Source organism: Mirounga leonina, unplaced genomic scaffold (assembly GCF_011800145.1).
Source record: "Mirounga leonina isolate KUSES-001 unplaced genomic scaffold, KU_Mleo_1.0 Mir_170, whole genome shotgun sequence".
Taxonomy (NCBI): Eukaryota; Metazoa; Chordata; class Mammalia; order Carnivora; family Phocidae; genus Mirounga; species Mirounga leonina.
The window spans coordinates 21,328,463-21,343,557 of record NW_023270433.1 but is presented as its reverse complement, the minus strand read 5'-3'; the positions used below and the strand labels follow the sequence as shown (position 1 = coordinate 21,343,557).

At 36.3% G+C, this 15,095-nt stretch overlaps 2 protein-coding genes across 2 annotated transcripts in view; one reads left to right on the top strand and one right to left on the bottom strand.

The window, feature by feature from the left end:
* The window catches only part of GNG10 (G protein subunit gamma 10), a 34,716-nt gene that overhangs the window by 7,379 nt on the left and 12,242 nt on the right, over window positions 1-15,095 (top strand). The window lies entirely within an intron of this gene.
* SHOC1 (shortage in chiasmata 1) overlaps window positions 5,721-15,095 on the bottom strand; it is an 85,453-nt gene continuing 76,078 nt past the window's right edge. Inside the window, exons 24-27 of the mRNA XM_035016063.1 lie at window positions 13,414-13,545; window positions 10,841-10,990; window positions 9,212-10,172; window positions 5,721-5,821 (exon numbers count right to left, since the gene is read on the bottom strand). Of these exons, the coding sequence (XP_034871954.1) occupies window positions 5,721-5,821; window positions 9,212-10,172; window positions 10,841-10,990; window positions 13,414-13,545 (1,344 nt within the window). The remainder of the gene's footprint in view (window positions 5,822-9,211; window positions 10,173-10,840; window positions 10,991-13,413; window positions 13,546-15,095) is intronic.

Below are 15,095 nucleotides of genomic sequence, written 5' to 3'. Positions count from 1 at the left end.
CTGTCAACATTTAAACATGTTCCAGTCTCCATTTTAACAACAATAAGCATTTTTAAAAATCTCCATTAAAAAATTCATTTTCATTTATAAAAGATAAGTAAGTCCTAGAGATCTACTCTACAGCATAGTGCCCATGGTTAGTATATTGTATTATATACTGAAAATTTTACTAAGAGTTGATCCTAAGAGTTTACTAAGAGTTGATAATAAGAGGGTGGAAGGAAACTTTTGGATATGATGGATAAGTTTATGGTGTAGATTGTGATAATGGTTTCAGAGGTATATACTTACCTCCAAACTCCTTAAGTTGTATACATTATTATGTACAGCCTTTTGTATGTCAAAAAAAAAAAATATTTTCTTGATTCCAATTTCTCCTTTGGCAAAAAGTTGGTAAGATACAACAAGAAACTATAGGTGTCTCACTTAGGAATATAGATATTTGCCCTAAATATAAGCAAATCAAATTCACTAGTATATCAAGAGAAGATACAACCTGACAAAACTATTTTGATAAAACCTGTCAGTGTAATTCATTACATTAATGGTTTAAAGTGTAATTCATTATATGAATGGTTAAAGAATCTATGCCAACAAGTCATTTGACAAAATTCAAGGACTGTTCTGAGTAAGAACTAAATGGCTTAGGGAAATTGGAAGAGATGATAAAGACTATCAAAAGCAACAGCAAATTTCATACTACATAGTGGAATGTGGAAGTATTCAGCATGTTAGGAACAAAACAAGCATACTTTTTATCACTATTATTGTTCAGCTTGCTTTCTTTTTTTCCCTTTTTAAAAAAGATTTATTTACTTGAGAGACAGAGAGTGAGCTGGGGGAGGGGAAGAGGTAGAGAAGCAGACTGCCTGCTGAGTGCGGAGCCTGACAAGGGGCGCCATCCCAGGACCCTGAGAGCATGACCTGAGCTGAAATCAAGTCGGATGCTTAAACAACTCAGCGACCCAGGCGCCCCTATTCAGCATTGCTTTAGAGGTGTTAGCTAATGCAGTAAGATGAAAAAAACAAAAGGGGGTAAACATTTTAGAAGCAGTATCTACTTACGGATTATATAATTGTACACTTTGAAAACTGATGAGAATATAGGAAAAGAAATACTCAAATTTGTAATAGAATTTAAGGGGCTGGCTGGATATAAGTATGTGTAGAAAAATGAAAAGTATTTTCTCCACTGGCAATAGCTAGTTAAAAATGGAAATGGAGGGGCGCCTGGGTGGCTCAGTCAGTTAAGCGTCCGCCTTCAGCTCTGGTCATGATCTCAGGGTCCTGGGATCTAGCCCCACATCGGGCTCCCTGCTTGGTGGGGGGCCTGCTTCTCACTCTCCCTCTGCCTGCCACTCCCCCTGCTTGTGCTCGCCCTCTCTCTATCTCAAATAAATAAATGAATAAAAACATTCTCATTAAAAAAATGGAAATGGAAATTATATACCATTTCTGCTTTAATGACATAAAAAATTCTTAAGAATACATTTAGGTGCCCCCCCTGCAAGAATAATTTTTAAAACTGTGTGTGTGTGTATAAAACATGGGAGGGTGAAACCTGTCTTACTGGATATTAAAACTTACTTTGAATATGGGGCACCTGGGTGGCTCAGTTGGTTAAGCGTCTGACTTGGTTTCAACTCAGGCCGATCTCAGGGTCATGAGATTGGCCCCGTGGGCTCCATGCCCAGCGAAGCACCTGCCTGAGATTCTCTCCCTATCCCTCCCCCTCTGCCCCTCCCCAAGGCTCATACTCGAGCACTCTCTCTCTCAAAATCTTTAAAAAAAACCCTTATTTTGAACATGCTGAATCAAAACTATGATTTTTTATTTTAAGATTTTATTTATTTGAGAAAGCAGGGGGAGGGGCAGAGGGAGAAGCAGGCTCCCTGCTCAGTAGGGAGCCCGACGGGGGACTCACTCCCAGGACTCAGGATCATGACCTGAGTTGAAGGCAGACACTGACGGAGCCACTCAGGTGCCCCTTTGTTTTTTTTTTTTAAGATTTTATTTATTTCTTTGACAGCACAAGAGGGGGAGCAGCAGAGGGAGAGGGAGAAGCAGGCTCCCTGCTAAGAAGGGAGCCTGATGCGGGGCTTGATCCCAGGACTCTAGGATCATGACCGGAGCCGAAGGCAGACGCTTCACACCAACTGAGCCATCCAGGAGCCCCTAAAACTATGATTTTTTAAAAAATTAAAAAGAGGGGCGCCTGGGTGGCTCAGTTGGTGTGAAGCGTCTGCCTTCGGCTCCAGTCATGATCCCAGGGTCCTGGGATCGAGCCCGGCATCGGGCTCCTCCCTGCTGGGCAGGGAAGCCTTCTTCTCCCTCTCCCACCCCCCCACTTGTGTTCCCCCTCTTGCTGTCTCTCTCTCTGTCAAATAAATAAAATCTTAAAAAAAAAACTAAAAAGAAAACAAAAAATTATTGTGATATAGGAATACGCAAATAAATGATTGGATCATAACAGTTCAGAAATAGACTTGACTTTTCTAGTCAGTAGGAAAGTATGGTTTACTAATAAATGGTGCTGGCATTACTGGCCATCCATTTGGAAGGAAATAAAATCGGGCTTGTATTATGTAATAAAAAAGCCACATGGGTTAAAGAAAAGGGAATACAAAAGCATTAGAAGAAAAATTAAGGGAATAGTTGTGTAACTAAGGTACAAAAGTTAAGAGGTCTTCCTAAGCAAGGCACGAAACCCGGAAATCAAAAAAGAAAAGATGTGTATACTTTACTGTATCAAACTTAATTTAAATAAATAATTCAATTTAAATAAGTATTAAGTTAAAACTGTTGTATGATAAAATCATAAACGGAATAAAAAGGCAAAAGACAGAAAAATATGTACTTTTTCAGTCCTCATTTGGGATTGCTCTTTGCATTCTCCACCCTCTCTAATCCATGCTGCTCTATTTATTAAAATCATTGGATCCCTTGTTTGAGGGTCGGCTTATTATGTGGGGGAAAATAACCAACCTATTACTGTTAGAGGCAAGGGGTGAGATGCCCTGGTGTTGATTCCCATTTATACCCTGTATCTCAGTGGCAAGGGAAGGAGTATCTATGTCCATCCACAGTTGGAGGGAGCAGCTGATGTTCTACGGCTGGACCTAGAAACTTGGAGTAAGATCTCTCAAAAGTTCTCAAAAGTGAGCAGCACTATCACAGCAATGGATCTAAGGGCAAGTAACTCTTTAGAACATGAAAAATCTCACAGGGAAATGCTCTCAGAGGGGGAAAAAAAAAATCAAAGTTCCATTGCAAGAGCCAACCTGAGAAGTTGGGGCTGTTCCAAACAATCCCTTGTGATGGGGTGTTTGGAAGAGGATCTTGGAGGCCGGACTGACACTTTTGGTCCCCTAACAAGGGCCCAACCAGACCCTTCGGGGCTTCTATGATCAGCCCAACCTGACATGTGACAATGGCTTCCAGGGAGTGCTCTACTAAAGCAGAGCTCACTTACTTTATCCATTGTTCCCAGACTCCTAAAACAAGACTTGCTTCCCAATACCTCTGACAGAGGCTGTTCCACGCTCAGGCAGAATGTGTCCTTAAACAGCAAGCGCCATTAAGGAATGCCCACAGGAGGACTCATACTTCCACTCCATTTGGTGAGGAAGCAGGGACATGACTGTTAATAGCCTAGCCTCAAGGCTTGCTGTAGTTGATGGCCTATAAAGAAACTCCTCTCCTCTGGAAGCTGATTAAAGGCAGAATAACGGAGATCTGCAAGCTGAGAAGCCTTAGCCTTACCTTAGTTTAGAAGCTATCCTGACAAAATTTTAAGAAAGTAGAACAGGGCGCCTGGGTGGCTCATCGTTGAGCATCTGCCTTCAGCTCAGGTCATGATCCTGGGGTCCTGGGATCAAGCCCCGCATCGGGCTCCCTGCTCAGCGGGAAGCCTGCTTCTCCCTCTCCCACTCCCCCTGCTTGTGTTCCCTCTCTCGCTGTGTCTCTCTGTCAAATAAATAAAATCTTAAAAAAAAAAAGTAGAACAGAAATTCCAATTAGATGTCCAGAAATAGTTTCTCTTTAAAGTCTCCACCCCCACATACCCAAGCAAAACCAAACATCCTATAAATAAAAGTATAATAGCAAGAGGAGAGTAGGAGGAGGAAAGGAAGAGGTGGTGTGAAGCCTGTTTCAAAAAGGACATGATTAACAGTATCAAACGTTGAAGAGAGGTCAAGTAAGGTGATGTCTGCATGTCTCCTGGATCTAAGAAGGTAGAGGTCAATTTTGGTAGTAATAGGGTGATAATTTCAGAAGCCAGGAAAGAGTATGCCTGTGGTCTTCAAACATTTCTGCTGGTGTACCACCTATAATAATGTCAAAAACCCATTACCTCCATTTGAGATGACATATAAAAGTTTTGTTAATAACCGAATAGTTGTAAAGAATATAACTTTATTAGGAATTCTGACATTTTAAAATAAAATTATTACATCTTTAAAAAAATACTCAATGGAATATAAATACCAGAGTAATTAGAAACCTACAATCATCCATTAAAAAATATACAAACTATCCTCCAAAAATGTTGTACCAACAGTATAGGAAAGTGTTCTTTCTCCAATATGCTGACACTGAATATTACTAATTTTCAAAAATTTTGCAGATCTGATAGGTGATCTGTTTTCCTTTGCATTTGCCTGATGAGTAATGAAGCTACATATAATTTCAAATGTTTATTGGCTATTTTTGTTTCTTCAGTGTAATATCTATTCATATATTTTGTCCACTCTTCTATTAGGTTGTCTTCCTATCAATTTGTAGGATTCTTTGTATATTAGGAATGTAAATTTTTTTTATTATGTAGGTTGCAAATATTTTCTTAGTTTTAAATTTTTATTTATGAAGGCAACACTTTATTTTTTTTAAGTATTTATTTATTTATTTAAGTAATCTCTACACCCAGTGTGGGGCTCAAACTAATGGCCCCGGGATCAAGAGTTGCACAGTCCTCCGACTGAGCCAGTCAGGCATCCCTGAAGGCAACACTTTAAATGGGAAGTTCTCTCTCTGGTGCCTGGGTGGCTCAGTCGGCTAAGGCTCAGGTCATGATCTCAGGATCCTGGGATCAAGTCTCACATCCAGCTCTCTGATCAGCGAGGAGTTGGCTTCTCCCTCTCCCTCTCCCTTTGTGCGCTCTCTCTCTCAAATAAATAAATAAAATCTTTAGGAAAAAAAAAAGAGAAGTTCTCTAACTTGAACTTTGCCTAGATTTTAACTTTCTTGGTGATGGAGGGTTTACTCTGGTGATCTTCACTTCTTGACTTAAAGGGTCAGACTGAGATGGAGGCTCATTTTAAAAGGCTTGCTGGAGGAAAGATGGGAAGCAGTAAGCCCTTCAGAAGACAACTAAATAACATATATACATTTATATTTATACATATACACACGCACAATACTATATATACTGCTATTGCTCTAAATGTATATATTGTATCTACTGCTTTTAAAAAAAAAGGCTTGCAATGTTCAGGTGAATCTGGAAGATATTTGGATCTTATGACAATTATGCCAATTAGAATATTTTACATACAAAGATGCAAACAATAGGGCAGAATATGTATTTTGAAAATTTAATATGGAAGCACCAAGAACATCTAACAATGTATTTTCTTTAATGAATGAGCAAATCTAAATTATTTTGTTACTAGATTTTCATCAAAAACAAAGGAATGTGGCACAGAACACTATCGTTTCTCTCAAAAAAACCTCAGACGAGTTTGTCCATCAACTCTACCAGGGACTTTTTCATACACTAGACGCCGTTTTTTGAATTGTGGTAGTTGTGAGCACATGAAATCTGTTAAAAGAAGAAAAAGGAAAACCATTTTATTTCTGAGAGTAATAAAATATAGCTATTTTTTCCAGCTATTCTGGTGCATCCTATCTCTTCATCTATCTACAAAGTGTTAAAATTCACAACCTGAGATAAAATGACTATAAAAATTACATTTTTAGCATAAATGCACCTCTACCTAATGGCTCAATACTAATCAGTGTCATGTACACATATTTGTATGGTCTTGCTTTGCACAAATAATTAAATCTCCCTAGATTAAAGACTCTTTCATTTAAGTTTTCCCTCATTACCTCCTATCTGTAATGTTGTGGAATTTATCCTGAGCTCTGATATATGATAGGTGGTGATCATGTATGGACTCACCTTCTATGACTGTATTATATATGACACATTAGCCTGAAATATCCTAGATTTGGATTCTTATAGAGGTTAATTAATTAAATCAGTGAAAAAGGAGGCTAAAGTATTTAAAAATGTTTTAGTAATTATTCCTGGGAATATAATCTCATAATTATAAGAGTTGGATGCCATTATAAGCAAATTTAAAAAGCAGTATAGTAGGTAATTTTTATCATAGAGATCACAAATACACATCTATAGGACAAATGGAAAATTATCTTGAGATTATGCCAATGGCTTTGGATAAATTGTCTAGGCCTGCATTAATATGAATTCTAAAAGTGTTACATCTTAAACAATGAAGGTAATGATGTGCTTTGGGAAAGCACAGTAAAAAAGTCAAAAGTTTCCATAGTGATAATGATACTAGTATCAAAGATTCATGTGAACTGTTTGAATAAAATTATTTTATGGAGGAAGTTTGAAAGCAGAAAAAAGCAATATTTCTAAATGAACATTATCCAATCTATGATTTAAAAATATATTTATACTTAATTAATTAAAATGTAAACAGACATTTGACTATTCCATCCCTACCCCCAAGAGCTTAAATATTAAAAGTTATTAGAAATAATTTCTGAGATCTTCTCGGAAGATTATCTTATATATTGGGATGCCCTATGTTCAAGAACATATAGTAATTCACATGCTTGATTTGGTTCAAGATGGAAAAAAAATGGAATTTTTAATTCAGTTCATTTATGAAGCTGGAATAAACTTCATGGCAAAATGTGACAGAGCACAAGTAAAGAACACAATAGATTAATTGCATTATGAATATAGATATGAAAATCATAAATAAATATTAGTAACCATATTCAACAGCAAATTAAAAGAATCACTTTTTTTTTAAATTTTTTAATTTTTAATTTAACAGAGATAGACAGCGTAAGTAGGCAGAGTGGCAGACAGAGGGAGAGGGAGAAGCAGGCTCTCCACCAAGCAGGGAGCCCGATGTAGGGCTCGATCCCAGGACCCTGGGATCATGACCTGAGCCGAAGGCAGCCGCTTAACCGACTGAGCCACCCAGGCGCCCCAAAAGAATCACTCTTCAAAAGCCAATTAAGTTTATTATGGAATAATAAGAATGATTTAATATTAGTAAACATGTTAATATAATCCTTGACATCAATGGATCAATGGAGAAAACATGTTTGATTTTCCCCAATAGGCGCCAAAAAAAATGTGTATAAAATTTGGCATCTATTCCTCACAAATGTTCTTACAAAACTAGGGATAGAATACTTCCCATTAAGATCAGGAACAAAATAAATTATGACTATTAAGCAGGACCAAATCCAAGTTTTGTGAGTCCTGGGGTTTATACAGTTGATCCTTGAACAATGAGGGTGTTAGGGATGCCGACTCTCTCCTTACTCAAAAATCCATATATAACTTTTAAAACATAATCTCTGCATCCAACATGGGGCTGAAACTCATGACCTTGAGATCAAGAGTCACATGCTGAGTGAGCCAGCCAGGCACCCCAAAATTCTATATATAACTTTTGATTTCTCTAATACTTAACTACTAAGAGCCTACTGTGGATTGGAAGCCTTACTGATAACATAAACAGTCAATTAACACATATTTTGTATGTTATATGTACTATATACTGTATTCTTACAAAGAAGCTAGAAAAAAGAAATGTTATTAAGAAATCATAAGAGAAAATACATTTATAGTACCATATTGTATTTATCAAAAACTCTGTGTGTAAGTGGACCCATGCAGTTCAAACCTGTGTTGTTCAAGGGTCAACTGTACAAGTTGGGAGGTCCTCTTTTATTTTATTCTTTATTTATTATTATTTAATCCCAGTATACCTAACATACAGTGTTATATTAGTTACAGGTGTACAATATAGTGATTCAACAAATCTATATATTACTCAGTGCTCGTCATGGCAAGTGCACTCTTTAATCCCTGTCCCCTATTTCACCCATCCCCCACCCACCTCCTCTCTGGTGACCATCAGTTTGTTCTCTATAGTTAAGGGTATGTTTCTTGGTTTGTCTTTCTTTTTCTTTGTTCATTTGTTTTGTTTCTTAAATTCCACATATGGGTGAGGTCATATGGTATTTGGGGAGGTTCTCTTTTAACAAAACAAAGAATACAAGATTTTCTGGGAGCCTCTCAAGCCTCACAAAAGGGCCTATGCAAAAAAGGAGCTTTGAAGCTTAAGCTTCTCCCCTTTTTATTATTTTTTTCCCCTATCATGGTAAGGCTACGTTTGTATGGCCATTAGAACTTAATGTTTTGTTCTAGATGTTCAAGCCAAGGTAATAAGAAATGACGTAGAAAATAAAGGTACAAGAGGTATCATTACCAGAAAAGAGAAAATAAAATTGTCCTTTTAAAAACTGATATGATTAAATGTTCAGAAACATCAATTGTAAAGTAGAGCTAATAGTAATATCTATTTAATAATATTGTCAGAATTCAATAATCCACATAAAGGGCCTAAAAGGGTACCTGGCCTATAATAAGCTCTTAATAAATGTTAGCCCATTAAATATTCCTGCCCAACAAAGAAGTTAGTTCTTCTAATTCACTGATTTCTCTGTTTAATCTTTGCTAATTTTAGTCTTCAGCTTTACTTAGACTTGTTCTGAGGTTTTATTTTTAACTTCTTAAGTTGAACGCTTAGTTCATCTAAAGCTACAAGAATTTGACATATTTTGTTTGCATTTATTTTCTTAGATATCTATAATTAGAATTTTGATTTTTTTTTACTCCAAAGTTATTGAAGATTCTTTAAGTACAGTAATTAAAACAAACTTTTTTTTTTTTTTAATTTAGAGATGGTTCTATCTTTTAAAATTACATCTGCAAGGGGTGTCTGGCTGGCTCATGTTGGAAGGGCATGTGACTCTTGATCTTGGGGTCGCGAGTTTGAGCCCCACACTGGGTGTAGAGATTGCTAAAAGAATAAATAAACTTAAAAAAATTATACCTGTGAGTAGTTTTATTAACGTTAGATAGTGTTACCTGGTAATGATTTCTTGTCTCCTGAGTTAGATGAGGATTCAGAGTGCCTTTTCTGTCCTAAACATTTTCCAGCTCTTTGGTGGAAATAAAGACTGCTGAATTCTTTTTTATTTACATTAGGATCAGAAGCACAAAATAAATCCAAACTGGAGACAGATGGTAATTCTTTCCAGAAAGTCTTTTTAGTCCCAGCATTTGAACTTTCACATATGAAGCCTTCTAACTCATCTGATAGACATTTTTGCTGATTAGTGAATAAATTATCTTTCTGAGAGTACCATTTGTCACATGTAGTCTGCTGTACATCATATTCTAAGTTGAATGAGTGATTCTGTTGTTCCCATACATTTTTCTTAAAGTTCCAGGGAAGAGAAGATTGGGAGCCTTCTAGTGAAAAGCTAGGGGCAGACACTTCTTTATTTATAGGTCCTTTTGCATCATGTGTTCCCTTTTTCTGGTAATTTATAAAATTAGGGGCAACTCTCTTCTGAGTGTCAATTGGTGATATGTTTTCACAGTTCATTTGTGTTAGATCCAAATAAAAGACATCTGACTCTGAATCATTTTGGTTTCGAAAGGAGTTACCAGCCACATTCCTTGATTCTGTATTAACCAGGAAAGGATTGTGCACTGTGTTAGGGTTACAACTGGAGTCCTTCCAGTAGCTGGCCTGATTGTAAGAAGTCACAGGTGGTAAAATGCATGGCATTTCTCTTAGTTCCATAAGGGAAGAGTTATAGTTTGAAGTGCTGTTTGTATCTCTGTGCACTGTCTCTCCTATATCTGAATAGTGGTAATATTCATTATGTTCTTGAAAGACAGAGTTTGAAGAGCCAGAAGCTGAACTCTGGGAGGTAAAGGTACTAGTCTGATTCCCATTTTCCTGAGGTAATGGACTTGGAGGTGAATTTGTTATGGAAGAAGAACTAATCTTGAATAAGGAAGTGATGCTACAAAAATGCTAAAAAATTTTAAAAATTAATTAATATAATACAAATACAATATAAACATCAGTCAAGTAATATAAACAAATACAATATAAACATCAGTCAAGTAAATATAAATAACAATGCTTATCTATATGTAAAGAAAGCAAGATATAAATAAGTAGGGTATGATAGTGATCCATGTCATAAGAAACATAACATAATTAGGCTCTATTAAAAGAAAAACTTATTATAAAATCCATTTTCTAATCACTTGTAATAGAATTTTTAGTTACACAAGTTATACATGAATACCATCTGCTTGATAAAAATGTAAAATTTTTACCAATAAGGCTAAAGTTTTCTTTATTACTATAAGGAAGGGCATCAGGATTGTAAGCACATATGAATAGAGTGTGTGATCACATACTTGTGGGCACAATAACATTTCAAAATAATTTGAAGTGTGATAAGCTGACTGTACTGAATTATCTATACAAGATAGCTTTAAAATGTATAATGTGATTGACATCCAATGAGAGTTCTATGTGAAATTTAGTTCAAGTAAATTATTTCTTTGCTACAGAAAGTCCAAAACAATTTAACTTGGATACCTTCATTTTGAAAACCGTTATGGTAAAAATCAGTACTCAAATGGGAAGGAAATAAACTCATATAAGACTATGGAGTTCAAAAAACTAACCTTTAACACCTTTTCTGGAACTTCAGGTAAAAGCTCCTGAAGTTGACACAGAGTTGCTAATAATATCCAGTGCAGTGAAGGTCCTTTGTTTAACATGAGCTGAGCCACCAATGGGTTAATACATGGAAAGTCAAGTAAGTACATTTCTTCCTAGAAAAGAGTTTAAAGGAATAATCAGCCACTGGTCCTTTGAAAATGATCCATTTTATTCTGCTCAATCTAGCGGATTAAAATTTTTGTCATTGTATCTATCACTCAATTTGAGATGCCTAGAAAAAAGTATGGCTAGTAGGGAAAGGAACTTCTTTGGCAGTTAAGATTCATATGCTCTCAGAATTGAGAAAAATCTTAAAGTTCATTCATTTTAATCACTCATCCAAAAATTTTTGTTACAGTTCGCTTCCTTCGAATGACAATTGTTTTACCTAATGGCAGATTTTCTAAAGAGAAACATTTTAGGGGACTTTTATAACTCAAGATTTCTTTAGCTCTCCCTTATACTTCTATTACTATTTGATTAAGATGAACCCTGTTTATGAGAAACCATGTTTATGATACTTTCAGAAAAGCCTTGCTGTGAAGAGTATAAGAAGAACTTCTATCGAACAGAAGTGACCTTGTTGGTCTAAAAATGTGTGTTTTCAGAGAGATCTCATAAAAGTCTAGAAATACAGCAGCCATGTTTTACTATTACTGTATTTCCTTTTCTTTCTGGGTTACGCTGGCTTTTTGCACCCTCTTTGATTTTATCAAATGACAGATATGTGAGTAGATTAGACATGCCTTGGTAAGAGGGAAACTGCACAGACATACATACATCCCATAATGAATTATACCCATGTTCTGTTTAAGCATATAAAAATTCTGTGATTTAATATATATAAATATATGAATGTTTGATGAATGTATATGAATACATTAATATTTTATTTATTTGCTTTATAATTTTATTTTATTTTATTTATTTATTTATTTTTTTAAAAGATTTTATTTATTTATTTGAGAGACAGAATGAGACACAGAGAGAGAACATGAGAGGGGGTAGAATCAGAGGGAGAAGCAGACTCCCTGCTGAGCAGGGAGTCCGATGCGGGACTCGATCCCAAGACTCCAGGATCATGACCTGGGCTGAAGGCAGTCGCTTAACCAACTGAGCCACCCAGGCGCCCCAATTTTATTTTTTAAATAGGTAAAATAGTCACATGGTTCAAAATTCAAAAGGTACTAAAAGGTGTGCAGTAAAAACTCTCATCCTCACCCCATTATCCCAGTTCTCCTCTCTGGAGATAACTAATGTTATCATTTCTTGGTATCCTTCTAGAGATGTTTTATTCATTTACAAACACATATAAATATTAATTTCCTCTTGTTTTACACAAGTGGTAGTACACAAGCTCTATGCTGCAACTTCATTTTTCATGTAATATATCTGAAAGATCATTCCATGTTAGCTTCATTATTCTTTTTTTATGTTTTCATGATTTGAATATGTTAAAAATAAAGGTAACAGAGATACTAGGTTGGTATGAGAACTTGGAAAGATTTATGCTTAAACAAAAGGAATTTCTAAAAATTAACTGTGCAATCTTACAAATATGTTACAACTCTACTTTCAGTTTCAATTATGTAACTGAATTACTGACAAAATGAAATGATGGAATTTTGCTATTCTCACATTTACTACTCTTAAATGTTTAAATTTAGGAACTAGAAAAACATGTTTTGAAAATATTAGGCACTGAAGTCATTATATCACCTAATACACTTGATTTGAAAGTTCATTATAAGATCTTGCCATTTGCAACGACGTGGATGGAACTGGAGGGTATTGTGTTGAGCAAAGTAAGTCAAATAGAGAAAGACATATGACCTCGCTGATATGAGGAATTCTTAATCGCAGGAAACAAACTGAGGGTTGCTGGAGTGGGGTGTGGGGTGGGAGGGATGGGGTGACGGGGTGATAGACACTGGGGAGGGTATGTGCTCTGGTAAGCGCCGTGAATTGTGCAAGACTGTTGACTCTCAGATCTGTACCTCTGAAACAAATAATGCAATATATGTTAAGAAAAAAAAAAAAGAAGAAGAAGGTAGCAGGAGGGGAAGAATGAAGGGGGGGGAAATCGGAGGGGTAGATGAACCATGAGAGACGATGGACTCTGAAAAACAAACTGAGGGTTCTAGAGGGGAGGGGGTGGGAGGATGGGTTAGCCTGGTGGTGGGTATTGAGGAGGGCACATTCTGCATGGAGCACTGGGTGTTATGCACAAACAATGAATCATGGAACACTACATCTAAAACTAATGATGTAATGTATGGGGATTAACATAAGAATAAAAAAATTAAAAACAAAAAGAAAGTTCATTATAAGAGATCTCATTAAAATACTTCTGTGAAGTTGAAAAATACCCATGATTCTGGAAAATGATCTAAATAAATATTGTACATTATAGTTACTGCTATATATGCTCATGCAAACATTATAGGACAAAAAAATGCTACCAAAAAGAGAATTCAAACACATGTATTTATATTTGCTTTGCAAATACCTAATTTACATAATTTAGGAAATGGACCTTAGATGGTGAAACTTCAAGCCAGGATTTATCCAACCATTCATGAGGTTCTCTCTTCGAGGTCATTAAATTGTGATCAGCAATTTGCCGAATTATCAGTGCAGCCTCTTCCACTCCTGGGGCAATTATAAGCTAAAATATATTTTTTATATGTTAGAATACAGGAAATTTTAGGAAGCAAAATATATCATTCAAAAATTGTTTGTAATTAGAAGAAAAAAACCCCAGCAGATTTTAATCTTTGAATATAATTTTAGATATAATTTATTAAATTGTCTATGTGAAATCCAGCATATTTTGTGAGGATAAGCAATTTTCTTTTCTTCTTTAAATATGATATCCTTATAGTTTTCCAATTTTGGGGGCTAAATTTCTTTACTTCCATTTTGTATTTACTAATAAATTTATTTGCAATTTGGATGTCATTAATATTTAATATTTTGGTTTTTCCAAGTTAAATTTAGTAGTTCTCAAAAATAAGAATTTAAGGGGTGCCTGGTGGCTCTGTCGGTTAGGCGTCTGCCTTCAGCTCAGGTCATGATCATGGCATGACCATGACCCCATGGCATTGGTCCCTTGATCCGTGGGGAGCCTGCTTCTCCCTCTCCCTCTGCCTGCCGCTCCCCCCTGCTTGTGCTAGTTCTCTCTGTCAAATAAATAAATAAAATCTTCAAAAAAAAAAATAAGAATTTAAAAATACAGTGCAAGATTTTTCAAAATGACATTAAAAGATAAAGGATATTTACAGACGAATTTGATGCTGTATTTAAAAAGAAAAAAGTTGGGGCGCCTGGATGGCTCAGTCAAGCGTCTGCCTTCGTCTCAGGTCGTGATCCCAGTGTCCTGGGATCGAGCCCCGCATCGCGCTCCCCGCTCCACGGGGAAGCCTGCTTCTCCCTCTCCCACTCCGCCTGCTTGTGTTGTCTCTCTCTGCCAAATAAATAAATGGAATCTTTATTTATTTATTTACTTTTAAAGATTTTATTTATTTGACAGAGGCTTCCTGCTGAGCATGGAGCCCGATGCGGGGCTCGATCCCAGGACTCTGGGATCATGACCTGAGCTGAAGGCAGACGCTTAATGACTGAGCCACCCAGGTGCCCCATAATTGGAATCTTTAAAAAAAAAAAAAAAAAAAAAGTTTTGTTTTTCAGATTTTATTTATTTATTTGACAGAGAGCACAAGCAGGGGGAGCGGCAGGCAGAGGGAGAGGGAGAAGTAGGCTCCCTGCCCCACAGGGCTCTATCCCAGGATGCTGTCCTAAAAAATCATATCTTAGAAATATAAACATCCTGTCCTGTAGTGAAAATTCAAGAAACAAAGACTGCATAAACCTCATAAAATAATTATGACAATTTTTTCTTTCACAAGATAACAAATACACAACCATTAGTACATACCTGGGGAGTACATGTATTCTAAAGGAGGATTTTCTTTAAATTATATTAAATATGTACAAAAATTTTTTTTTGAGAGAGAGTGAGCAGTGGGGGGGAGGGGCAGAGTGAGAGGGAAAGAGAGACTCTTTTTTTTTTTTTTTTTAAAGATTTTATTTATTTATTTGACAGAGAAATACACAGCGAGAGAGGGAACACAAATGGGGAGTGGGAGAGGGAGAAGCAGACTCCCCGCCGAGCAGGGAGCCCGATGCGGGACTCGATCCCGGGACTCCAGGATCATG